General features: G+C 45.5%; 1 protein-coding gene and 1 pseudogene across 5 annotated transcripts in view; both read left to right on the top strand.

The window, feature by feature from the left end:
* The window catches only part of GPAT4 (glycerol-3-phosphate acyltransferase 4), a 33,731-nt gene extending 8,576 nt beyond the window's left edge, over positions 1-25,155 (top strand). Inside the window, exons 2-14 of one of the 5 annotated variants that reach the window (XM_045879897.3) lie at positions 2,896-2,938; positions 3,864-4,867; positions 13,702-13,771; positions 14,151-14,451; positions 15,227-15,301; positions 16,417-16,506; positions 16,654-16,747; positions 17,359-17,474; positions 18,316-18,371; positions 18,557-18,642; positions 21,892-22,020; positions 22,108-22,187; positions 24,131-25,155. In XM_045879897.3, the coding sequence (XP_045735853.1) occupies positions 4,703-4,867; positions 13,702-13,771; positions 14,151-14,451; positions 15,227-15,301; positions 16,417-16,506; positions 16,654-16,747; positions 17,359-17,474; positions 18,316-18,371; positions 18,557-18,642; positions 21,892-22,020; positions 22,108-22,187; positions 24,131-24,239 (1,371 nt within the window). In that variant the 5' untranslated portion in view covers positions 2,896-2,938; positions 3,864-4,702 and the 3' untranslated portion in view covers positions 24,240-25,155. Of the gene's footprint in view, positions 1-2,895; positions 2,958-3,009; positions 3,095-3,863; positions 4,868-13,701; positions 13,772-14,150; positions 14,452-15,226; positions 15,302-16,416; positions 16,507-16,653; positions 16,748-17,358; positions 17,475-18,315; positions 18,372-18,556; positions 18,643-21,891; positions 22,021-22,107; positions 22,188-24,130 lie in introns of all 5 variants that reach the window. The other 4 variants (XM_064585511.1, XM_045879896.3, XM_064585512.1 and 1 more) reach the window with 4 other exon arrangements.
* LOC123849046 (U4 spliceosomal RNA) lies at positions 19,307-19,437 on the top strand (annotated as a pseudogene).
* Positions 25,156-26,836: the final 1,681 nt, after the last annotated feature.

The raw sequence follows: 26,836 nt of genomic DNA, 5'->3' as shown, positions 1-26,836 counted from the left end.
TGCGTGTAACTTTTTTTTTTTTTTTTTTTTTATTTATTTATTTGACAGAGAGAGACAGCGAGAAAGGGAACACAAGCAGGGGGAGTGGGAGAGGGAGAAGCAGGCTCCCCGCAGAGCAGGGAGCCCGATGCGGGACTCGATCCCAGGACCCTGGGATCATGACCTGAGCCGAAGGCAGACGCTTAACGACTGAGCCACCCAGGCGCCCATCTGCGTGTAACTTTTAACCTTCCTAAAACTTAACTAATCGCCTACTGTTGACCAGAAGTCTTACCGATACAGTCAATTAGGTTAACACGTATTTTGTGTGTATGTGTCATATGCTGTGTTCTTATAAAAAAGTAAGTTAGAAAAAGAAAATGTTACTAAGGAAATCATAACGAGGGATGCCTGGGTGGCTCATTTGGTTGGTTAAGTGTCTGAGTCTTAGTTTCAGCTCAGGTCATGATCTCAGGGTTGTGAGATCGAGCCCTGCATTGGACTCTGCCCTGAGCATGGAGTCTGTTTGAGATTCTCTCCCTTTCCCTCTCCCTACCCCTCTGCCCCTCTGCTCCCTCGTTTGCGCGTGCGTGCGTGCACGGACTCTGCCTCAAAATAAATAAAATTTTTAAAAAATCATAAGGAAGAGAAAATACATTTATGGTACTGTGGTTATCAAAAAAATCCATATATAAGTGGACCTGCACAATTAAACCTGTACTGCTGTTCAAGGGTCAACTGTATTTGACTCTGCAGTTAGAATCATAATAGTCCCTGTCTTGTGATTGGGTCAGAACTGATTTAAATGGAGTTCCCTCTGTTATTTTTTCTTCCAGGATCCTCTTTTTCTTGCTAATAATCATCAGAGTGTAAAATTATGATTTTGTGTGTATGCTTATTTGCTTAATGCTTGTCTCTAGGCATATTTGTTCACTACTAAATACCGCCTGACATAATGTGTGGCACATAGTATGTGCCCAGTGAATATTTGTTGAATGAATGAACTCGTCACTCTGAGAACTGAGGAGCACTGGAAATTGGGTCGTTTGGGGGCTTAAAGGCCCACGTGTGCCATTCAGTGGGTTGAAGAGTTTAGTTAGCTTAGTGATGGGCTCTGTCACATTCCCTTCTAAAAGGCTGAGAACTACTTGGTTCTTAGATTTTTCTCTGGACCCTTTGGGCTGTTAGGGGAACTTTGGTCCAAATAACTCTCCGTAAGTTTGGCTGAAAGCTGTGGAAATTAAGAGAATGAGCAAATACTACCTCATGCTTATGGAGTCATGGTTATATTTACTGGAAGCAAAGTGATACCCTCTCCTAAATGAGCAGTTATCTGGAAATTGTGGTGTGGTAGAGCTCTGCTGTGACTAATTTTCTGATAATATTTCCAGAGATCAAAGTTTGTGTTAAGGACGCCTAAGACACCAGTCTTCTGGCTTTAATGGCCGCTCTGTTAATCCAGCAAGATGTTTGGAACTCTGTCTGATAACTGCAGTTGGCTTGCTTTTTCTCTTTACTTCTAAGAATTTATGTGAGGATTGTTTAGCATTGGCCAGATAACTTGTTTGGCTAGGTTACTGTTCTCTCTGTTCTGGAGTCTGGCACTCATGAACATGAACTCAAGGGGTGGGGCAGGACCCTAGAGGGGAGTTCAGTGCCTCTGGGGGGAGAAAGGAGTGGCTGGATCATGGGTTGGCAAACTGTAGGGTCAGATAGTAAGTATTTTAGGCTTTGCTGGCCGTGGTCTCTGTCACAAATTATTCTTTGTTTTTTACAATTCTTTAAAGATGTAAAAACCATTCCTAGCTAAGAGTCTTAGAAAAACAGGCCAAAGCCAGATTTGGCCTATGGGCCGTGGTTCGCCAACTCCTGAACTAAGAGAGGGAATTAGTTTATAGCAATAATATGTTTAATGTTTTGGGGGCATGAACCCAGAATAACCTTGGGAATTCTCAGTTGATTGTGATTTGAAGAAAAGAGATCTAAACTCTGGCATGGGAAATCACAGTGACCCCAGTGTCCGTCATCTTGAGTCCATGGAACTCAGGGTAACCATGGCTAGTGGGACAGAGAGATTTTGCTGCTTCTTTTCCACGGGAATGCTGGACAAGGGGGACAGGGAAGAGTGGGACAGAGATGTGGCCCTAGAATTAGGCTGGAATTAAACAGGTTTAAAGAATACAGTGACTCAGCAAATTAAGTCTCAGAAATATTTCTAATTTCCTCAGCCTCTGCTGGGATGTTGTTAGAAATCTGGCACGTAGAGTCAGTTTGGCCAGTTTATAAAAATGAAAGGGTAGGTTTGTACCTTGGATTCTGAGAACACCAAATTCTGATACATGAATCCAGATTGGCCTTGTGGTTTTTCTCTGACCGCAAGAAGTTCTGTAGAGCAGGCCTGGCATGAAGGAAGTGTTAATTTATTTCAGGGTAGTTTGGGAGTTAGGAGGGCATAGTGGTTAAAGAGCCTGGGCTGTGAGACAGATCCCCTGCTCCAAACCTACTCTGCTACTTAGTAGCTGTGTCATTCTGGGTAACTTACTTAATTCTCTAAGCCTTGATTCATCCTGTGTCAAATAGCAATGGTACTAAGAACTCCACCATAGGCTTGTGAGACTTAGGTGAGGGTCAGATATGTAAAATGTTTGTTATGGGAGCTCAGGGTCTTTCGTGTTGTTAGTATTCAGTAAACGTTAGCAGTGATGATGATCGTGTTAAAATGGAAGAACTGGAGGATCCAAAATAGGAACTAGTATTTGTGACTCAGTGCCACGGAATAGCATGTCCTGTTGATTTAATCACTAAATGCGTGGGAATGTAATGGGAGCAGTACTGGGTTAGGAGTCTGAAGAACTGGATCTGTCTCTGTCTGCCTTTGTTTCCTAATTGGTAAAACAGAAATAATACTGTTGACAGGTTATGAAAGAAACTGTGAAGAGGCTCTACGAGTTCTAAAAAGGTACTGGACAAAATTTAAGGTAAAGGTAGTAACCTGCTTATTCAATTTCTCAACCTTCTATAAATGTATAGGAGCGGAGCCAGAAGGTGATTGGTGTGAAGCCGCAGAGTTTGCCAGAGATTTGAAAGGACGTTCCCAAGTGCAGGACTTGCATTGGTAACTTGTGGTTAGAGATAAGTAATATAAAATTGAAATACTTTTGTAAGGTATTTAAAGTAGTGTAGTTCACGAGTGGCTATGTTAATTGGAAAAAGCCAATTTGAAAATACGATACAGACTGAGCCACCCTGGCGCCCCTATGGTATAGTCTCAAAGTTGAAAACTATGCACCTGTAAAGAGAGGGAGCCCTGCATGTGTTGATGGAGTACTCTTCCAAGATATGGTAAGCTAGAGATACAAACCCAAAACGCAAGTTGAAGAACAGTGTGCAGAATATGGCATCATTATTGTTGCCAGGGTGAGGGGGTGAGTAGTAAAGGTAAGTTAGGATTTCCTCACGTAAGTGCAGAACACCTTGGGGAGAATATGAAGCTGGTAACACGGCTGCATCTGCTGGGTATCTGGGGACAAGAAGGAGGGAAATCTACTTTTTGTAGTATAAATGAAATGTGGCATATATCCGTATATGATGGATCTTTTGTCCAAACTTCTAAAATGTGGCATATATCCATATATTTTCTCTTCAAAAACTTGGCCACAGATGATATCGTTGGAATCGAAAGCTATACGAAACATCTCCATTTGCTTCCCGCCTCTCCGTCTGCCAGACACCTGTCGCTGTGCCTGCTCCCTTTGACCTTGATGACTCGAGAAGCTGGCACTGACTCTAGGCTTACTCTAAAACAGCCCCCCTCACCCCCAAAGCATATTGATGTTTCTCCTCTTGATTTGTGTGACTGATGGTGTTTCTGTTTCCACCCCCAGCTTTGGCAGCATGTAAGCAACTTCTTGCCAAGAACCCAGGTCACCGCTGAGAAGGGGGCCTTAGGGAGAAGACCGTCCAGAGGAAACCAATGCCAGACACGTCTGGAGTTAACGCTCAGCGCAGGCAGCATGAGACATTCTGTGCCAGCCCCTGGGTCCTGCTGGCAAAGACTGTAGCTCTCCAGGTTGGAGGGTCCTGGAAGCAGCATGCACCAGGAACCTCTCTAGAGGACGAATGGGGCCAGATGTGAACTCTCTACAATGAACACAGTTTTCAGCTTATGAAGGAGTTTTAAGTAAAACAATTATTTAATTTCCACATATTCAAGTTCAGTAGCCTTCTGTGTGAAGGCCAGCAGTCACCCCCCCTCCACAGAAGTTATCAGGATTGTTCTGGCACCAAGTTGAACTCTTCTTGGTACTTCTGGCAATGACAGATCTTCAGAACAGATTTATCTACTAAATGCTCTTGAGCAGGAAAGAAAAAGTAAAACTTCTGGAAGGAGCAGAAGGGTAACAGAGCAGAGATCCCTCCCTCACTACTCACTTTCACAGAAACTCTGCCTGGATTCGGATGCTTGTACTGAAGATTGGTCCTGCCACATTCACCTCCAAAGTCCATCGGTTCTGGGGAGAGCTGGCGTTTTTGGGCTGCCCCCTGTGGCCCTTTTTACTGTCCTTCTGCCCCCAGGCAGTCAAATGATGTGAACTTGGAACGGGGTTTGCTATCCTTTGGGGACTCGCTTTCTTTCCCAGGCCGGTGCTAACTGACAGGACCATCTGAAGACGGTGGTTTGTTCTTGGGGTGGAGGGCACTGGCCTTGCCTGGATCTTCCACCATGTTCCTGTTGCTGCCTTTTGATAGCCTGATTGTCAACCTTCTGGGCATCTCCCTGACTGTCCTCTTCACCCTCCTTCTTGTTTTCATCATAGTCCCTGCCATTTTTGGAGTCTCCTTTGGCATCCGAAAGCTCTACATGAAAACTTTGTTAAAAATCTTTGCGGTAAGTTGTGCTGTTTACAAATGGTTGCTTCACGGAGGATGGAGGAAATGCTGTTATTAGTAAAGAGTTTTTCTTACCTGGCAGATTATTATCTCTCTATTGCATACAGAGAAAATTGGGAGAATGGGAAGTAGCATTTTTAGTAAAAAAAAAAAAAACCAAAAACTTCCCTAAATGTGTACTTGTGAAAGCCTTTAGCAGACTTTCTTTTCGAGCTAAGGTCCTTGTATGCTTGATTCTTCTGAGCAAGGCAACCTATTCCATAACTCCACACCTTGCCTATTTATAATTTCAAAGAGAGGGGCTTAGAATTTAAGAAAAAATCACTGCCAGACTCTGCCTCTGCTTATGTAGCAATTAATGAAACACGGAGCTGCTGCTCACATATTCCCTCACTAATAAGTTTGGGAGAGACTTTTCTCTTGTTTAGACTTAAATATCTTAAATAGATTCTTGCATTTCAGACAGAAGAAATTAACAGGGCAGGGCATTTGGTGAATTGTTTTATTTTCTTAAAGACAGGAGAAGGACAATCAATTTCTTAACATATGTCAGAACTTAGCTAATTATACCGCTGAACAAAACTGGCCACAGTGTAAAGGAACCGTTCCTGGAAGTTGATTTTTGCCACAGGACTTTTAATATCTATCCAGAGAGTTGGTACTTTATTAGCAATATCTGTGTTCAGTAGTCACCAAATCTTCAGTTATTCTTGTTCATAACTGAGACCATATATAATTTGAGAAGTCAAAAATTTGAGAAGTTACTTATTCATGTAGTATCTTATGGTTCAGAATAAATTCATTCATTTTCCTTTGGTTCCTTATAATTCTTCAGTGGACAGGATATCTACATTTTGTCAGTGAAAAAATAGAGACTCTGAAAGATTAAGTGAGCTGTATGAAATGTTACTTTATGGTGGGAAATATTTTTTATGTGTATTATTGAATCTTGGGTTTGGGTATTTAATATTCCTGTAAGAATGTGATTTTTGTCACATTTAAGAGTGGCATTTATTATATTCACAGTGTTGTACAGCCATCACCTCTGCCTAGTTCCCTAACGCTTTCATCACTGCAGAGGGAAACCCCACACTCATGAAGCAATTGCCCTCCATTCCCCCCCCCACCCCGCCACCGTGAGTTTATTATGTTCCAGCTCTGGATTTGCCTATGCTGGATATTCCATATTCGTGGAATCATATAAAATGTGCTCTCTTATGACTGCCTTCTTTCATTTAGTGTATTTTTGAGATTCATCCACATTATAACATATTTCAGTACTTTTTTTTAATGGCTGATAGTATTCTATTATGTGTCTGTACCATGATTTGCTTATCCATTCATCCAGTGGTGGACATGGCTGGGCTGTTTCCACCTTGTGGCTGTTGTCAGTAGTGTTGCTGGAGTGTACCTGTTTGTGTTTGAGTGCCTGTTTTCCGTAGTATGATTTTTGAGCCCTACGGATGGTCTCTGAGGTTATCTAGTTCCTTCCTACTCGGGGAATAGTATGGATGCCAGCAGCTTGAGTGTCACCTAAGAGCTGGTTAGAAATGGAAGTCTCAGGCCCACTCCACACCTGCTAAATTAGAATCTGCATTGCCGCAAGATCCAGGCGATTCATATGCACACTGAAGTTTGAGAAGTGGTAATCTAGTCAGTCTTTGGACCAGCTACTTTGCTTATGTGTAGTATTTCTTTTAATAATCAGGAAATGTAATTTTCTTAAATTTCAGTCCAAGAAAATCTTCACTGGGGCCCAGGATTCCAGTGGACTGTATAACTTACTACTCATGCCCTTTTGCCACTGTGGAAAACCAGTTAGAGGGTCAGTAGAACAGCTAGTAAACTTTTAGGAGACAACACTGAGTGATGGCTAGCTTTCATTCAGGTTTAGAAGCAAGTGGTTAACTGATAGATCTATGGAAATCCTTATTTTTAAAACGTAGAAATCCTAGAGTTATCAGCCTTTTGAGTTATTCTGTAGTAACTAAAATTTTCTAACTTGAATCGCTTTGGGCCACAGAAGGCCTAGAATCCATGCATATTCTCTATTCCATTTTGAATATCTTCCCCAAATTAATATTTTAAAGTTCATAGTCAATTAAAATCCTTCTAATTGTGACTGTATTTTTAAATTATATTCTTGTGACTTTCAGTGTACATTATAATTACATAGCTGAAATTCATTAAATATATATTGTTGGGCCAATCCATGGGATAGGTAATATTGGCCCGTCAGAGGCTTTCTTTGCCGACCACATCTTGAAAATCACTAGTTTAAGGCACAGTGATTTAGAAGTGATTATGGAAATAATGTGTGTATATGTGTGTATATTTATGTATGTACCCATTTTTTACCCCAAGATTTAGGATTTCAAGAACTGGATTTACACTTCTTATTTCCTAGAGATGTGAACATCAGGCACTAAAAGGGTTCTGGGTACTCTGGGTGCTGTCCTGTTGAGCTGCCTGGATAATTACAACTTGGCTATAAGCTAGAGTCAGGGGTAGGCTAGAAAGTACCGATACCATTCCAGCAAGGTTATAGGTGGCTCTGCAAGAATGTCTGGTCTTTTCTGACTTTATTCCTATTCTGAGTTGACCTTTAATGGACAGTAAGAACTGAATGCTATATATATCATCATTAGTATTAGACACAAGTTGGATTTGGCCAAACTGGTTTTGTTTTATTTTATTTTATCTTTTATTTTTTATTTTTTAAAGATTTTATTTATCGGTCAGAGAGAGAGAGCACAAGCAGGGGGAGTGGCAGGCAGAGGGAGAAGCAGGCGCCCCGCTGAGCAAGGAGCCCAATGCAGGACTCAATTCCAGAAGCCTGGGATTATGACCTGAGCCGAAAGTAGACGCTCAACCAGCTGAGCCACCCAGATGCCCCACTTGTGGGTGTTTTTTAATAGACTTTTATTTTACCTTTTTTAGCCTTTTCATCCTTCCTAAATCAGGCTGCTATGTATAATTTTGGAGCTGTAGAAAGCTCAGAGATCATCTTAATTCTGTGGGTCTATCCCCCAACTACACATTTGAATTACCTGGGGAATTCAATAAAAGTACTTATTTGGGGGCACCTGGGTGGCTCAGTCAGTTAAGCATCTGCCTTTGGCTCAGGTCATGATCCCGGAGTCCTGGGATCAAGTCCCACATCAGGCTCCCTGCTCAGCGGGGAGTCTGCTTCTCCCTCTGCCCTTCACCCTGCTTGTGCTCGCTCGCTCTCTCTCAAATGAGTAAATAAAATCTTAAAAATAAATAAATAAATAAATAAAAGTACTTATTTGGGAGCACTAGAATCTCCCCAGAGATTCCAACTTAATTGGTCTGGATGGGTATATTTTTAAAACTCCCGAAGTGATTCTGAGGTCTGCTATCAAAAGGTAGAGTCTGATCGACATCCTCGTGAATAGGGGGGCCTGCTTTACGACTTGTTCCTAACAAATAGAATGTAGTGGACAGGGTGCCTGGGTGGCTCAGATGGTTAAGTGTCTGCCTTCGGCTCAGGTAATGATCCCAGAGTCCTGGGATCGAGTCCCGCGTCGGGCTCCCTGCTAGCGAGGAGCCTGCTTCTCCCTCTGCCTCTGCCTCTCTCTCTTTCTCTCTCTCTGTCTCTCTCTGTCTCTCATGAATAAATAAATAAAAATCTTAAAAAAAAAAAGAATGTAGTGGACATGAATTATACTGTGCAATAGGTGAGATTAGGTTAGAAATGGCAGTATAACTTCTGACTCTTGGGATGCTTGCCCCTGGCACCCAGCCACCATGTTGTGAGGAAGCCCAGGCCATGTGTTAGGTATTCCAGCTCACAACCCCAGGGAGACCCTGACAACCAGCATTGACTGCCACACACAGGAGTGAGCAAGTATGAAGAGGATCCCAGCCCTTAGCCTTTGAGCCACGCAGCCAATGTCAAACCTCGTGCAACTTGCAGATTCATGAGCGAAATAAATGGTGGTGGTGTTTTAAGCCTCTAAGCTAGGGGGTGGTTTGCTATGTAGCAATAGATAACCAGAGAAATAATATAATATTAAAGAATTTTAAACATTCATTCATGTTTACACAGCTTCTAATACCTTAACATTTTTGTATGTGCATTACCTTTCAGTCTTTGGCACTGCATTCATATTTTATGGTTGTGTTAATAGCATGTATATATAGTTTTGTATCCATATTTTCTTTCAGGATTTTGCCAGCCATTTTTAATAGGTAATCTGCATAAAGATGATTAAAACTGCATATCCTCTTGGTCCATGCAGTACCTATACCTGTGCTTTTGGCAGAACTAAGCAAGCCCTGGCTTAACAGCTAGTTTCCCATAATTAGTGCATCCTATATAGAAGAACCTCAGTATCCCTGCCAAGGGGAGAATATGGGTGGGTCAGTGTCTTTTCAGTTCCCTGTCCTGGAAGACTTGACTCGGTGTAGGTCCTGTCAATGCTGAGTTGCAGCAGATATTCATGTGCAGAGGGCAGCAGTGGCCTTTAAAAGTGTTTTTGTTTTCTTAATGTTTGTGTTTCAGATTTACCCTCAATACAGTGATGATGGTATTATTTGGAGTAGAAGTCCTGGGAGTGGCTTTCCACTGAGTTGAGAATGATTTGGAAAAGAAGGAAGTAGAAAGCCTGGAAATAGATGGAAAGAAATGACCTGGGTGATTTTGCTTCATGGGCAGCAAGGGCTTGATCACGTCAGGTCAGAGACTGTTGTAAATGTTACAACAATTGTAAACATGCCGCTGGAGAGTCCTAGAAAGTGGTAGTTGTGAGGAAATTGAAGAGGCTGTACAGTGGGAGTGTGTAGTGGGATGGACATGAGTTTTTGAGTCAGTGGCCCTCAGCTTGAAATCCAGGGCTCTTCGATGAGCTCTGAAACTTGACCTAAGTCGTCAGACTTTCCCATGTGCTTCCTCATCTACAGAGTGGAAGTCGTAACCCCTGCTTCATGTGCTTGTAGTGAAAGCGGTCATGTCAACCAGGCATGTCCTCCCTACTCCAGCGAGAAGGGTGACTTTAACAGAACCCTGATGAGCTGAGAGGATGAACTGAAGAAGGTGAGAATATGACTCTGGCAGGGAAGGTGATGGGAAGTAGTTGTAGGTTGTATCTTTTCACATGGAGATCTTGATAGAGAGAAATACTGGGAGTTAAATTGCAGCCTTTAGCGACTGCCTACTAAGTGTAAGACCTTCTATCAGACTCTGCTGGAGTGAGAACATGGGTGGGTTCTGGCTCCTGTTCCAAGGTATTTACAGTGTAGTAAGAAAAACAAGTATATGCATAAATAACTAAATCACAATTGGATGCTAATTCAGATACACCAGGAAAGATGAACTCTGCAGGAAATGGGTAGGTAACATTTCATAGAAGAGTTGGCATTTGAATTGGATCTTGAAAAGGCATTCTAGAAGCACGGGTGAGAAAGTACAGTCTTGTTTAGAGACCGTACATAGCTTAGTGGAGCAAAAACATTGGGTGCGTGGAGGGAGTGAGGTCAATTATAGAAGCAAATGTTTCTTTAGGCATTGAAAAGCCATTGAAGTTTTTTTGAGCCAGGAAGTGACATGATCAGACTGGCAGCATGTGTCTGGGTGGCTTGAAGGGAGGAAAGGGCAGTTGAATTGCCTTTGCATTAATACAGGCAAGAGAATAAGCTAGAGAGCGAAGGTAATGACATCACACGGGAGGCAGCTGTGAAAGAGTCCCCTTTCAGGGGAGGAGCGAGAGGACTTGGTGACAGATGGGAAGCCTGAAAGCTTGGTGACCAGTGCCATAGGAGGAGGGCCAGAGGGAGGGGAGCACTTTCAGGGTTGGGAGGTGTGCCGTCTTTAATTTGCAACATGCTGGTGAGGGCTGGTTGGACTTGCACGGGAGATGACCAGCAGGCGCTCGGATATGTGAGGTTGGCACTTCAGTGAAGTGAAGATTTGCAGATCTGCTAGTAGCTACTTAGAGGTTACAGCTGAAGCAGGGAGAGAAAAGAGAGCTGTTCAAAGAGGTAGTGTGTGCAGGGGAATAGAGGTACTAGATGATGAGAGCCTGAATTTTCTAAGGGTCTCATTCTTTGGGCATACATGGTTAGTTCATGGGACAGTGCGGTGAGGGCTGACTGAAAAGGAGGCAGTTTCTGCTGAGATTAGGTTGCGAAGTCTGTTAGATGTGACTTGTGATTAATTCCTAAATTTCAGTGTTCAGTAGAATGAATAACTAGCAAAAGTATACATTGCACCCTCTGCCTTTCTAGGAGCTGGGCCTGCCTTTCACCTGCCAAGGTCTGCCTTGGTTTAATGTTACCTAAGAGTGCAGCATCGTTAATGCCCTTAACTGGTCTCTTCTCTATCCAGGAGAAGCTGAGACAAGAATAATTGAGTAATCTGATGCTGAATAGCATGGTAAATGGCATCGCATGTCAGGGGAAGGAGAGGAGGGTTATAGGAATGAACTCTGAACCTAGGATTTTCCGTTTATTCTGGATCTTCTGAAAGTGACCACTCAGAGAAGCCAGCTGGGGAGTTATGAGACATTGCTCATGTGCAGCGCCCCTTTCCTTCAGTCTTCTCCACAGGGCCAAAGTGATCCGGTTCACTGATCAGGCTCTCCTCCTGAACAGGCTCTTCCCAGCTAACAGCCAGGTCCCTCCGGCCTTGCGACTGGACAGTTCTCTCCTAAACACAGAAACATTTTGTAATGTACCTGAAGTGTGAAAAAGCAAAGCTAGATGTACAGAGCAGGAGGGCAAGGCGATGTTGATGACAGCTCTGCGATAGAGCTAGAAGCTGTAGGGTCTCATTTAACCTATACCTTTGCAGTTAAAACACCTCAGCCATCTTGAATTTTGCAGTGAAGCAGTTCTCACAGACTTAAATTCTAGTGCTCGAGAGGCTTGATGTCATATATTAACTGCCTATTGCAGCCTCATCTGAGTATCAGAATTGTCAGTACAGAACCACGTTCTTCTGATTCTGTCTGTGCTTGCTGTACCAGTGCAGTCTTGGCCAGAATGGAAAACCCCAAACTCCAGTTGAGTGGCCTTTGTTTGTATGTCAGGCTTGCTATAAGCTCTCTTGCCCCTCTTCCCCGCTTCCCTAGATGGAATTCCCAGGTGGAGTCTACCTTCCTCCATTGTAGGCATTTCTTTTACATTTTTTTCTAGAAAAGATCATCCATGCATAGAGCCAAAAAACATCAGTGCTAAATATCCGAAGTATAGAAAATGGGTTCTGTGGGTTTTCTTGCCTTAGACCTCTTATGAGTGGGTGACTCTAAGCTGTCTTTTTTTCTTAGACAGTGGTGTTTGAAGAAATTTCCAGATGAGGTCAGATCACTAATTAAACTCATGTCCTGCTTTTGGCTCTGCTGGACCGTCCAGAGCAGTCTTGCTGATACTTGAGGGTTCTCTCTCACCTTGCGTAACTGTGGAAACAAGTTTGAAAAGACACCTTTTAAAATATCTATTCTATTTCTTTGACTTGCCATGGACATAACTTTTTTTTTTTTTTTAAGATTTTATTTATTTATTTGACAGAGACACAGCGAGAGAGGGAACACAAGCAGGGGGGAGTGAGAGAGGGAGAAGCAGACTCGCCACTGAGCAGGGAGCCCGATGCGGAACTCGATCCCAGGATCCCGGGATCATGACCTGAGCCGAAGGCAGACACCTAACGACTGAGCCACCCAGGCGCCCCTGGACATAACTTTTTATGCAGTGATAACATATTCCAGTTAGGGATAAGTGAGCTCGTTTTCACCTCTCATTATGGGATAGTGGGAGAGACCCTGGCTCAGTGTAGTTAGATGGGTGTTAAGGAAGGGAGACTCTAGGAAGAGGCTTCTTTTCTAGATCTCTTCTAGAGTCATTATTTCACTCACAGTGAGGACAGTTAGGGTGTTTTGCAGTTTCCCACGTTCTGTCACATATATGATCTCATTTGATCCTAAGCAACCCCATGAAGCAGGAGGTTGATGTACCATCAGTCCTATTTCGTAGATAGAAAAGAGTGTTGGGATGAGTTGCTTAAGGGACTTAGCATAAGTGTTCAATTAGATTTTTTTTTTTTAAGATTTTATTTATTTATTTGACAGAGAGAGACACAGCGAGAGAGGGAACACAAGCAGGGGGAGAGGGAGAAGCAGGCCTCCCGCAGAGCAGGGAGCCCGATGTGGGGCTCGATCCCAGGACCCCGGGATCATGACCTGAGCCAAAGGCAGACGCCTAACCATCTGAGCCACCCAGGCGCCCCAGATTTTTTTTTGAAATTTCCATATGGTGTTTTTGTGTGTTTTTGTTTAACACTATGCCCTTCTATATCATGTTGTGGGGTCCTCCTATTACGAGGCTACTCAGAGGTGGATGGACAGTCTAGACATGGATATTATTTAAATACTCAAAAACTAAAATTGTTGCTTCTGGAATAATTTGGGGGGTAGGCAGCATCAGGTGGTAGGCAGTTGCTGAAAGGATGCTTGATTTTGCTGTTTGTGAATAGCTGCTCTTTGGCAGTGAAGAAGAAACAAGAGAGGTCTAGCTAGTGAATTCCTTAGGTACCCTGAAGACAGATTTGGGCAGAGAGAACCTAAGCCCGAGAAATTTACCCAAGCTTCTTGAGTCTCTAGGCCTTTACTATAGGTGACTCATCTTTTGTTCCTTGTCATCAGGAGGGGGGCTGCTCTAGAAGGAGAAGGCTTTGACTTTCCTTTTAGAGTGGGTGCTTTCTCAGCTACAGTCCGATCTCGGGTGACTGGGATTGAGGCTTTCCCAGAATGGAAATGGAGTCATTCGCTGTATGAAGAAGGATCTCATTCTGTGTGTTGCCGTTTCTCCCCACAGTGGGCCACCTTGAGGATGGAGAGAGGCGCCAAGGAGAAAAACCACCAACTTTACAAGCCCTATACCAATGGTAAGACTGGCTCTTCCTTCTTATCCCAAACAGTCCCTTTGAAACATGTTCCTAAGTGCTTTTAATTCCACACATACTCTTCACTGTATCAAAGGGAGGATATGGACTCTGAATATTTTTTAATGATTTTTATTTATTTATTTATTGAGAGAGAGAGTGCGGGCGGGGGGAGGACCAGAAGGAGAGCGACAAGCAGACTCCATGCTAAGCACAGAGACCAGTGAGGGGTTCGATCCCAGGACCCTGAGATCATGACCTGAGCTGAAACCAAAGAATTGGATGCTTAACTGACTGAGCCACCCAGGCGCCCCTGGACTCTGAATATTTTTAGCATGCTTCCTCCCAGCATGCTGCTTGACATGGATATTCTCTTTTGCAGGAATCATTGCAAAAGATCCCACTTCACTAGAAGAAGAGATCAAAGAAATTCGTCGAAGTGGTAGTAGTAGGGCTCTGGATAATACACCAGAGTTTGAGCTCTCTGACATTTTCTACTTTTGCCGGAAAGGAATGGAGACCATTATGGATGATGAGGTGACAAAGAGATTCTCAGCAGAGGAATTGGAGTCCTGGAACCTGCTGAGTAGAACCAACTATAACTTCCAGTACATCAGCCTTCGGCTCACCGTCTTATGGGGGTTAGGAGTGCTGATTCGCTATTGCTTCCTTCTGCCACTCAGGTGAGGGCAGGCCGGATGGGGATTAAAGGCCTGAGCTGCTGGCTGCCTAAGCCCGGGCATGGTTGGCCTCCCTGCTTTGCTTTTCCATTTTAGAAAGGAGCATAGTTTGATTCTGTCACCGGCCAGTCCATCTGACTCTTGGAAGGGGACGCTGGTGGTTATCTTTTAAAGGCCCTTGGATTTTCTGCATATCAGACAGAAATCGTGGGGTTTCTTAAAATCAGACTACTCATCTAGATGGCCTAAACAGGGATAGGGAACATGGTGTACTTTCTGGCCACTCTTCCCTGGGCATGGCTGATGCTTTCCTGCAAGCTTACCTCTCTAATACAGAGGCAATATTGAGCTCTCAGTTTTTCTGTACCATGTGCTATTCTGAGTACGCCTTGCCAGCTGCCGGTACCTCAGGCTCTGCTTCCTGTTGCTCCCCAGAAAAGCTCTGCTTCCGCCAGGGTGTGGAGCCAAAGGGAAGGGTAAGACAGCAGGACAGCAGGTGCCTGAGGGCAGAGCGGCCAACAGTAGGCTTTTCCATCATTCTGGCTGCCTGATGGCTGAGGAGATAGCATCTACTGAGAGCCAAATCCATAGCTCACTGTCAGTTTGGAATTAAAATGATTTCTGCTCTCTTTCCTAGATGAAACTCTTACCTGGATCCTAGGTGATCAGATGGTCTTGGGGTTGGTTTTCGTGATGCTCACTTTCATCTTCACACATTCCAGTCTATCTGTAGTGCAAGGGTTTGTTTGCTATGTTTTCACGTGTCTTCTTCTTACAGGATAGCTCTTGCTTTTACTGGGATTAGCCTTCTGGTGGTAGGCACGACCGTGGTGGGATACCTGCCAAACGGGAGGTGAGTGGTTTGCGAGAGTCCGTGTCTGGAGGGTACTTAGTTCTGCAATGGCGGCTCCAACCAGACCACTCCTTTGGGGACAGCCAGACCCATGGCATCTTAGATAGATAAGATAACCCATTGATAACAGTGGCGTCAGCATTAAGATTGTATTTTTCACCAGTCACACACTTCCCATTTTAAAGACAAGGGAGGGGGCGCCTGGGTGGCTCAGTTGGTTAAGCGACTGCCTTCGGCTCAGGTCATGATCTTGGAGTCCCTGGATCGAGTCCCTGGATCGAGTCCCGCATCGGGCTCCCTGCTCGGCGGGGGGTCTGCTTCTCCCTCTGACCCTCCCCCCTCTCATGTGCTCTCTGTCTCTCTCATTCTCTGTCTCAAATAAATAAATAAAATCTTTAAATAAAAAAAAAAATATTTAAAGACAAGGGAGGAACCTCACAACCATGGAGTCCAGGGCCAGCATATTTTTTTTTTTTAAGATTTTACTTATTTGACAGAGACACAGCGAGAGAGAGAACATAAGCAAGGGAGGGAGAAGCAGGCTCCCCGCAGGGCAGGGAGCCCAGTGTGGGGCTCAAATCCAGGACCCCGGGATCATGACCTGAGCCGAAGGCAAACGCCCAATGACTGAGCCACCCAGGCGCCCAGGGCCAGCAGATTTTACAGCATGTCATTTAGTTTTGAGCATTCTGCTGTGTTGATAAATTGGTAAAAGGAAAAGAAATATAGGTAGGGCTTTTTTTGTGGAGAAATTTGTTCCTTCTGGAAGTTCTGGGGCTAGCTCTCTTCTTCCCTGGGCTGGTGAGGTTAGACTCTCTGTCCTTGGAAAGGAAAGGAATCGAGGAGGCTCACCTTTGCTGGAAATTTGAGGGCTATAAATTCTAAACCCAGTCACTTCAGTAAATAGAAGCACTTCTCGTCATTTCTGTTTCCTCATTACATAGGCATAAAGACACTTGTACACCATAGAGTTTTACCATATGCGGTAATATTTATAAAAACATCTGCAGTTGTAAAGGGCTGTAGGCAGTGATAGTTACATTGTTAGAGGCCATAACTTTTCCCGACTTCCTATGTATAAAGTAAAAATAAAAATCTTCGTCCTGTCCTACCAGGTTTAAGGAGTTCCTGAGTAAACATGTTCACTTAATGTGTTACCGGATCTGTGTGCGAGCCCTGACAGCCATCATTACCTACCACGACAGGTGAGGGCACTTTGCATGACACGGGGAAATGGCATTGGCCAGCGAGGGCTCTTCTGAGCTCTCAGAGCCCATGAGGTGGGTAAGGGCTGAGTTCCAGATCAGTTGTTTCACATGGATTTTGTTGTTTTGCGTTCTTTTTAAACACAGGGAAAACAGGCCTAGAAACGGTGGCATCTGTGTGGCCAATCACACCTCTCCAATTGACGTCATCATTTTGGCCAGTGATGGTTATTATGCCATGGTAAGACCATTTTCTGTTGCTTTCTTGGGTAAGTAAGAGCTTTAGAATGCTCAGGGCTGGGATGCTTCTGGACCCTTCAGAAAGCCCTTACTTAGGAATATAAACGTGGAAACACGTTTTTACACACGGGCTCCAATCTAGATTGTCACCTCTGTTTCTGTTGCTTTGAGAAATCCTTGGGACTTTGATAGGGGGTATTCTGAGCAGGGTACTAAGAGTGTGGTTGGAGATTAGACTTTGGATGTTTAGGCAGACCATGGAAGGGAGTGAAGGACAGGGAAGGAGGATTTGAAAGGACTGGGTTCAAGGGCATTGGAGAATTTGCCCAGGAAAAGCATTTTTACACAAGGTATTATTTCTTTATTATTTCTTTTTTGGGTTTTCAGCTATGTTTTTAATGATGTATCTTTGATATCACTGAATAAAAGGCAAAATTTAAGATTCAGAGAGTCTAATAATGGTTTCTTAATAGTGAGAAACCTATGCTTATCAAAATGTTAGAGGGTGAGAGGTTGGGGTACTTTCCTTTTGGGATCTGGGGCTGACTCCACAGAGCGGGGAATTTGTGTGAGGATGGCTTCACTCCCGGTTATGCCTTTCTGTGAGATTAGGTGGGTCAAGTGCACGGGGGACTCATGGGTGTGATTCAGAGAGCCATGGTGAAGGCCTGCCCGCACGTCTGGTTTGAGCGTTCTGAAGTGAAAGATCGCCACCTGGTGGCTAAAAGGTAAATCCACAAAATGCCGTTGCTCTGTATGATCAGTTAGAATGAACGCGTTTTAGGCGTGGTTATCCCTCCACCGTAGAATCATAGCGTCTTCTACACTGAGCCTGTACTCCTTTCATAATAAAACATTTTTTTCCCTAAGACATGGAATATAAGAAGGTATAGAAACCTTGGTATTATTTGCCAAGTTAGTAATCGCTCAACCTTTTTCATTCCTTCTACTCATTGTGATAAACCACATATGAACTTTTAAGGCTATTTGAAATCTCAAGGTGAACTCATTATCACAAATAAAAACAAACTTAAGGCAATGGAAAAAAGGTAGAGCTGGGGTACATAATGGCAAGAGCTTTGCAGGAAACCGAGAGGAATGAAGACTTAGCTGAGACCATCTTCTACAGGGACAGGTGAACCTGCCCCGGATTCCCTTTACTGCATCTCTCAGGGACAGTGCTAAGCCAGGTGGACTGTAGGTTTAACCCAACACGGGTGTCAGGAAGTCCAGAAATCCAGTAACAAGTGTTTATTGAGGGTGCTGTTAGCAAGGCCCTGCGGCAGGTCACATCCTTTAGGTCGTCCCAAGTCTGAGCAGTGTCCTCTACATAGACCTTAATACTTAACTGAACAGCTGAATTAGTTAAATAGTCATCTGATTCTCCCTGTCTGTATAAGTTTTGTCTTTATGAGATTCAGACTGTGGGTTTATAAAAGATCATCATATCTGTTAACTTGCTTTCATACGCCATCCGGTGTGACATCTGCATAGCTTATTTATAAGTGCATTTTGATGATGATGGATGTAAGGCTGTCTGAACCTTTGTTTTCTTTTTCCCTTCCAAAGACTGACTGAGCATGTGCAGGATAAAAGCAAGCTACCCATCCTCATCTTCCCAGAGGGTAAGAAGGGGTCGATCCCTGTAGAGAGCTTCTGTGTGGGAGGGTCCGGAGGCCATGCAGGATGGTTTTATCCTGTTTGAAGAGCCATTAGAAGAATTTTTCTTAATATATTTAGTTCTTAAACTCCTAATCTCTGAGGTAAAAGGACCAAAAGAAATTGCACATTTTACTCTCCTGTGTTTTAGGAACCTGCATCAATAATACATCAGTGATGATGTTCAAAAAGGGAAGTTTTGAAATTGGAGCCACGGTTTACCCTGTTGCTATCAAGGTACAAGACCTCTGAGGGCGCATGTGGTCATTGTCACAGCTGCCGTGAATGGGACACAGCGAGAGAAAGGGGAGGAAGAAGGTGGTGTCACCGGCCAGCGGGTCGGTCCTCCGGTGGAGCAGCTTGGGCCGGGCTAGTGTGGGTAGAGTGTGCTAGAGGAAGAGAAAGGAATTGTTCACGGTTCACAGCCCGCTAGAAGGGACAGGGGGTGTCTGAATGAGGACCAGCCCATTCTAGCCCACACCTCACTGCCATCACCAGATTCAGGAAATGGCAAACTCTTTCACAAGCTTTGCATGCTGTGCCCCGCTTACGACATCTTCATAAATCTTCCAGGAGTGGAAGGTGCTCCACTTGAAGAGGAGGCTTGCTGTAGGGAGTGGGGGGTATGGCCCAGCTGGATGTGTACATTTGGTGGAAAGGGGAGCATGGATAGCTACAGATGTGTCCTTAATACTGAAGGAAGAAACAGCTCCACTGCTTTGGGTTGTGGTATCATTGTAAACACCAGGAACTATTGATGAAATGCATCTCAAGAGCTTGTCTAGGCTCTCCCCCACCTTTTAGGAACTTGTACTTCAAACTCACTGGGAAGATGGGATTCAGTTAGTCCTTTTCCTCTCTCCGCCTTTACATCCATCTGGTTTTATAAATCCATACGTTGTACTGTTTCTATTGGCAGTATCGTAGCCAATGAGGTTTATCTGAGGCGCGATTATTGCTAATTGAAAACTTTTCCTAAAAGAATGTTATTACTCGCATTATTACTTCTAAACACTACAGGCTGTTGTCAGTGTGTTTAGTGCTTACATTGAAATCTCAGATCAGGGTAGAACAGCAAGTACATTTGTGCCAGTTCTACCTAAAATTTAGTTTCCACCCTTTCGCAAGGGTCCGCGTGTTGTCTGCAGAGCACTCTGTAGAGAGGATCCGCGTCACTTAGCACAGCCAGTGCAGTGCAGGAAGAGGGGTGTCTCTTGGGGTGACGAATGCTTACCAGCATTCCCCTTTGCCAGGGAGGCCGAGCACTGGGGCAGCAGTGGTAGATGCATGGTGGCTGGAGGAGAACTGGCTGACCCATGGGTTAGGGCTGCCCAGGCCACCTGTTGAGGATGCTGTCTCTGGGAACAGCATGAAAGAGAACAGTCTGTTAGCGGTGTCTGCCATGGGAGGAGAGCCTGGGGAGTGGTGTCTGTCTCCTGCATCCCATCCTGCATTTCAGTATCCAGTGCTCCCCATACATGGGCAGTAAAAACAGTATTAGAAGAGGCCCTTCCTTACTGTTTGCTCCAGAACATCAGTTCTTTGTAGCTGTATCAGCATCCCCTGGAGGGACTGGGAAAATGCAGATTGCTGGGTGTTTCTGAACTTGCATTTCTAACCTGTTCCAGGGTACTCCAGATGGGCTGGTTGAGAACCACACTTGGGGAGCCCTGCTGTGGAGCAGTGGTTCTTAAACAGTTTTGAGACATGGACCCTTAGGCCACTTATGGCTCCTCTCCAAAGAAAAAGTCATGTCAGCTTTACATATAATTTCATTTTGTCCACAGATTTATTTAAGCCCACTTAGGATTAAGAACTGCTCTACAACAACGTTGCTAGTTTTGTAAAGCCTTCATTGGTAACCAAATTTGGATAACCTTAGCAGTTTCAAGGCTCTTACTATGTTTCCACCAAAATTAGGCCATTATTTGATTTTGAGAAATTTATTGCAATTTTGAGTTTTTGCCGCCTTTTTCTATCTACAGTGTCAGCCCAGCATGGAACAGAGATTCAGCTCTAAACAAAGGGCTTTCACATTTGATGTCAACTACTTTATCCATATAGGGCTTTATAAAATATAACACCATTTTCTTCAAAACATAAGCATTCGTTTCTGTTTAAAACTCATTCTTCTCCCTTATTTCCCTTTGCTATTATAATGTAAGCTCACGGAACTTTCTGTAGTTAAATCTAAATTTCTTAGTTCAGTCTGTAATTTAATCTAAATGTCTTCCTTCCTGTGTAGTCAGGTCCACGGCTAGGCATAGTTATCAGAAACTGTGAACAGTTTCTGCTCTGAGAATCATGAAATCTAGGCTTGAGGAGCCTGAAAGATCCTGTGGTTCACACCTAGCCCCACTCCGTCAAGGGCAACTCCTCCAGCATCCCTGCCGGTGCTCCTCTCGAGCTTCTCCAGGGAGAGGACGTTTCTCACACCGGTAGCAGCTTGCCCCTGCGGGATCACTCTTGCCATTCCACCTCCTTTTCTTTTTCCACACTCTGGTCCCCATCTTTGCTTTATAGTCACAGCCTGAGGTCGTGTGTGTGATGGCCCCTCAGACATTCGCTAGCAGGTGCAGGATGCTCCGTTCGGGCATTCTCTTTGAGGACTCAGTTCCTTTGGTTGCTTCTTACGTAACTTCCTCCCTCACCTCTCCCCCACTGCTTACCTGCCACTTAGTTTTCTCTTCTGGTGGGTGAGACTGCGGGTCACAGCTTCAGCCACGTTGCCCACAAAATGCAGCCTTTGCTTCCAGTAGAGTCATTGGCAAAAGAAGGTATCTGGTGAGCCTACTGCTTGGTAGGAAGCGCAGCACGTGCGTGGCGGAGGCCTCGTGAGCTGTCGTGCGTGCCTCAGGTGCTCTGAAGAACGCTGTTGATGCCATCAGCCCAGAGCCTCCTGCTCACAGTTAGCTTTGTTCGTGCTGTCATCATGGAAGTATATCAGAAGCTTTGTCGTTGTTTTCTCCTTGGTCAGGGGCACCAGAAATGATATTAAAAAGTTGGTATGTTTGGGTGAGGTACTGTAGAAGTATGGATGAATGAATGAGGCAGTGTTGGAGACAGGCGAAGCACGTGTGGTGGAATGTTCTAATGGTTAAATCTGGGGAATGGTGGTAGGAGAGTATCTTATGCTGTTCTCTCCGGTTTGGGATATGCTTGAACACGTTAAGAATTACATACACCTATGAGTGAGGAAGGCGTGAAATGGGTCAAAGAGGGAGCTCATTTGTTTGAGGAAAGCAGTTCGGGGAGTCCTCCCTGATGATCGACAGCAGAATCTTGAGTCCATCGGGAGGTTCATGTTGCTAGAGGTCAGAACTGCCTGGGCATAGAATTACTTCAGAAGTGTTCATGGAGGGGTCTGAGAGCGGCTTTCTGGAACTGATACTGCCCTAGGTGACGCGGTCACAGAAGTTGCTGGCGACACCCACGTTTTGTTAGAACTACTGACTTCTTACCATCCAGTTTTCCACTGCTTTTCAGTATGACCCTCAATTTGGTGATGCCTTCTGGAACAGCAGCAAGTATGGGATGGTGACGTACCTGCTGAGAATGATGACCAGCTGGGCCATTGTCTGCAGCGTTTGGTACCTGCCTCCCATGACCAGAGAGGTGGGTACTCACACCATGCAGAGTTCTTGGCTTCCTTCTGTGTGACTCCAGCCTGTGTTGAGTGGTCTCATTTATTCTTTCTTACAGACAGATGAAGATGCCGTCCAGTTTGCAAATAGGGTGAAATCCGCCATTGCCAGGCAGGGGGGGCTCGTGGACCTGCTGTGGTGAGTCAGAGCCGGGTTTTATCTGCAGAGTCTAGCAGGATGTGAATTTCTGAAGCAGATGCTGAATTGTCTCCTTTTACGAAGAATCCGCCTCTCCCTGGTGTGGAGAATTAAGCTCGCCAGCCTTGGAGAGTGAGCAGTGTGACTCCTTTCTCCTAGTTCCAGTTCAGAAGTGTCCCATGCTGCCTTGACCTTGGGCACACAGAGCCCAGCACGCTTCGTCTGAAGCAATTGATTCCCTGTACCTTCTGGGGTCTGTACCCGTCTGCCAGGGCACCCAGACGGTCCTTGTCTCTTTAGGTAGGGGTGACCTGATGCTGGTCTGGAAGCTGCCTAAACTGGGCTCTCTAATCTTATGTATTTGGTAAAACTGGACCATCCTTAGAAAGGCAGAAGTTTCATTTATTACTATGAGTTGTTCCTACTAGAGCAGGAGTCGGTGAGCTCTCTCTGTGAAGTCAGTAAATACTGTAGACTTTGTGGGTCATGCGGCCACTGTCGTGACTGCTTCAGTCTGCCACTCGTGTGACAGCACCCGAGACCATATGGAAACACATGAGTATGCCTGGGTTCCAATAAAACGTTCTCAGAAGAGGTGTCAGGGTAGGTTGGGCCCACAGGCCATAGTTGTGGACCCTTACACTAGAGTATGAGGTGGTTAGACCCCAAATAACAGGAGCTGACTTGGGAGGAGTGCTGGTTCAGGGAAATCATCCCACCCTCCGGGGCCCTTTGTTTTAAGCACAAGGGTCAGCTCTATGGGGCACTTGACTAAAGTGGGCATTATGGGAAAAGGATGTAGTAGAGATTCACATTTTAAACTGACATGTGGGTTCTCAGGTGATGGCATGGTCCTTGAGCACTCCTTGTGAGCCAGGCACTGTGCCACTGCCGGGGATGACCTCACCCCATCCTCACAGGAAGCCCATGCAGTGTAAGAACTGTTACTCCCACTTCACAGATGAGACAGCAGAACTTGAAGAGGTCCGGAAACTTTCTCAGAGTTGCAGAGGAATCAGGGCACCAGACTTTGAACCCAGGTCTGACAGGCTGCTAGAGCTGGAATGTTTAACCACTGTTCCACATTCCCTGTCCACGGGGCTACCTTTGAAAAGGCACCTTTGCTGTGGATTGTAAAGGGCATCACACATAGAAGAGCGTTCGCTGTGAGGTCTGTCCAGTGATGGGGAGGGGGGTTGTGCTTCGTCAGACTTTCTCTGCCACCACCACCTGCATAACTCAAAGGGGGAAGTATAGGTGTAGCAGAAAGCCTGAACGTGGACTGGGGTTTCCGTCAGTCACTGAAGGTAGGTGATGCTAATTCTAGGGTGTAGGCAAGCAGTTGGGGTGCCAGTTAGGAATGGGACTTTGAAGAAGCAGATCCCAGTGTAGAGGTAGTCGTCAGCCCAGGAGTCTGAGAGTGACTTGGATTTCTCTCCAGCGCCATCCTTCAAGCATGGAAGAAGTAAGGACTCTCAGTTCCCCTTGTGTTCGTTGTTGGCGTGCATCTCTGGGTCTGAATCTTAACAGACTTCATTTCACAGATGAGATTTACAGATGCATTACCTTCTCCGTAGTTCTTAAAGCTTGGCTCACCTTTCGTGATGCCAGAATACCTCCTGTATCTGTTGTCGGGTGAGGGTGAATGTTTGAGTAGAAAGCGTTGTAAACTCCTTGGTAGGTAGGTTTGAGCGATTAGATTACAAAGTACGTTGACCGTGAGGAGTGACTTCTGACCCCAGGGCAAGAGTGAGAGATTTAAGGTAGAAACGGTGGAATTGGGGAGTGCCGGGTCAGTATCTGAGGTCACCCTCACGGGGGAGAGAACCATGGAGTGCTTTTGTTTCTGACAGCTTCTTCTGGGGTTTTGAGCAGCGTGGTGCTGTGATGTAAGGGTGGGTAGGAGGCCGTCTTTGCTATTACATCACACTCTCTCTCATCAGGGATGGTGGTCTGAAGAGGGAGAAGGTGAAGGACACGTTCAAAGAGGAGCAGCAGAAGCTGTACAGCAAGATGATCGTTGGGAACCACGAGGACAGGAGCCGGTCCTGAGCCTGCGCCTCGCGCTGGCTGGAGCCACCACTTGCAGATCCTGACCCGCGAGCCAGCTGGAGTTGCTGCTGCCGCCTGCCCCCGCCGCCCCCGCCGCCGCACCCTTCCCAACTCCGGGGCTCCTCAGGCCGCTCTGGATCCCAGGACTCCAGCTTCTTCAGACCCGCCCCAGAGATCCCTGGGCGCACCGTCTGAAGTGGACGCTGCTGGGGCTGCTGCCCAGGATGAGATGCCTTCTTGTCTCTTTTACACTAAGTCCGTTGGAGGAATGCCATTAAAGTCACCTCTCCACCTGTACGTGTGTGGGGCTGAGTGGTTGGGAAGAAGCAGCCACGTTCCCGTGTTCAGGACATTAGCATGTCCGTCTGTTACAGACTTTGTTGGGGAAAGGGTCCCCCCATTTGTGAGGAGAGGCACTGCCGAGGCAGTGTGACTTGCTTCAGTCTCAACATCACCCCCCGAAGCCTCGGAGCTCTGCAGACAGGATAAGAGGAAAACCGCTGTCTGCGGGGGCTTGCGGCAAAATGAGGTTTTAATTCTTGCGCTCCTGCCCACAGGCAGTCACCAGAGGGGATGGCAGGAAGCGAGGTGGACCGGTGACTAGGGTGTGGTGGGAACCAAGAGTCATTTTGTGTTCGAACTCCACTGCTAACCCTGAACTCCCATGTGACTTGCTCTTTGTTAACTGGTGCCTCAGTTTCCCCATCTGTAACCTGGATCAGGAGGGGAAGGGTGGTGATACCTACCTCACAGGGTTGTTGTGGGGATTGAAGTGCTACTTTAAAGGACAAGTTGTTCAGTGTTACAAATATAGGTCCATGAAACGTGGCAGGAAAAGGTCTGAACTCGGAGCTGCTGCAGAGGGCTTTGAGTTTCTTTTTGTGAGTAAATAAAATTGTCTTTGATGGTCAATTAATTGAGGGGTTTTCCCCTTCACTCTTTGTCCCCCGGATGTAGCCCTAGGCAACACGCTTCGTACAGCAGTTACAGTTCTCTGACTCGACCAAAGCCCCGAGACTGTAGGGAATCCACTTGACTTCTGGAATGAGGAATAGTAGTGTTCAGAAGAAGCTCCTCCTCGTATCAGATGTTTGCCTCTCTCTCTGATTAACTTAGACTTCCAGCACAGACTGAGATGTGGATTTCTCCACTGATGGGTGCCTGGCATTAGAGGCGTGTGAAGAGGCACCATTTGTTGGGGACAAGGGCAGGGCAATCTGGATGTAAGGACAGTGGGAAGCAGCAAGGAAATAGGGGGGCAAGGTAGGAACAGAGGCTCTGGAAGGGTTAGTGAGGGGACAGGATGGGCAGGTGGCTCTTGGGTGCACTGTGGGCTTCCACACAGCCGGAGGAAAACTGTGGGCTTCCTGGGTCCCCTGCGCCCGCCTACAGTCACCATGAAGGCGGATACAAAGCCAAGCAACCCTCACCACTTCTGGCTCCTAGGGTGTACCAGTTTCACATCCCTAACAAGAGAGAGTTGCCTTCCCCCACAACCATTTACCCATCTCTCCGTCCCTCCCCACTCCCACCCCTGGCTCCAGCATGGCACAGCTATGGCACAGCTGTGGCCCCTTTCAGGATTTGCACCAGCTGTGGTAAGCGTCACCTCTCCCAGACTGCCCTCTGGCCTGTGCCCGGGGATGAGGTGGGAGGGCAGCCCTGCTCCTGAGGCACTGACTTGATAGCACTTGGCCTGCCCTGCCCTGACTGCTTCTGGTTCCTTTGCCTCCCTTGCTAGCCTTCCATTTCCTCTTACCTGCCCTTTCGCTAACCAGTGAAAAACAATTTTTCTTTCCAATAAAAACCCTGTTTTGACTGTAAGGAACAGCCTCTTATGAACTGTTTTACGAAGAGGAAACAGTGGTTTTCAGCCTTTAGAGGAGGCAATATATTTATAGTGTTTAAAGACCATCCAGAATGATCTTTAAAATCGGTTTTAAAGATCAAGTTCCCTTTTTTTAGAAGTTCTTTTCTAAAAAGCTCTGTTGCTTAGTACGTTTGTATCATGATTTTCACAGGTGTGCTGAAAAGATCAAAACAATATTAAAAATATGCCTATCTGTTGATGACCTAGCAGAGGATTGCAAGAGCCTGGGTTAGAGTCAGCTGCTGTGTAAAGAAATATTTGTGGAAACTAAGCAAGGATTATTTCACTGTTTTACCAAGAGGAGAGATGTGAATTTCACCCCCAGAAAAGCAATTTCTAAAATTTTCATTTAGTGCTTGTCGTAAGTATGGAGACTCATCAAACTACACAGCCATTCTTTTTAATTGGGGTCCTGCAGGCCCCACATTACCCCTAAGTCAGATGCTTGATTTGGGATAACTGGACAGGTCTTGGGTGGTAAAGCCTTACAACACGCAGGAACGACAGAATCAATGTAAAGAAATGTCAAGTACAGAATACTCTCATGCTCAGGATCCTCGCAACAACGAGGATGATTCGGGAATAAAACCAACGGCATCAATTGGTGGGATGAGCACTGGCCAGCTTCTAATCCCACTTCCAAACCTGCTGCTCATTTGCTGTTTTGACTTTATTTCTCCATTTCCTGATCCACAATTAAGGACTTGGGCTAGATGGCCTCCAGAGC

This window comes from Mirounga angustirostris, unplaced genomic scaffold (assembly GCF_029215605.1).
Source record: "Mirounga angustirostris isolate CCGP_5_RB_7025 unplaced genomic scaffold, mMirAng1.0.hap1 SCAF_2, whole genome shotgun sequence".
NCBI lineage: Eukaryota > Metazoa > Chordata > Mammalia > Carnivora > Phocidae > Mirounga > Mirounga angustirostris.
The sequence above is the reverse complement of the archived record's forward strand: the minus strand, read 5'-3'. Positions and strand labels throughout refer to the sequence as shown.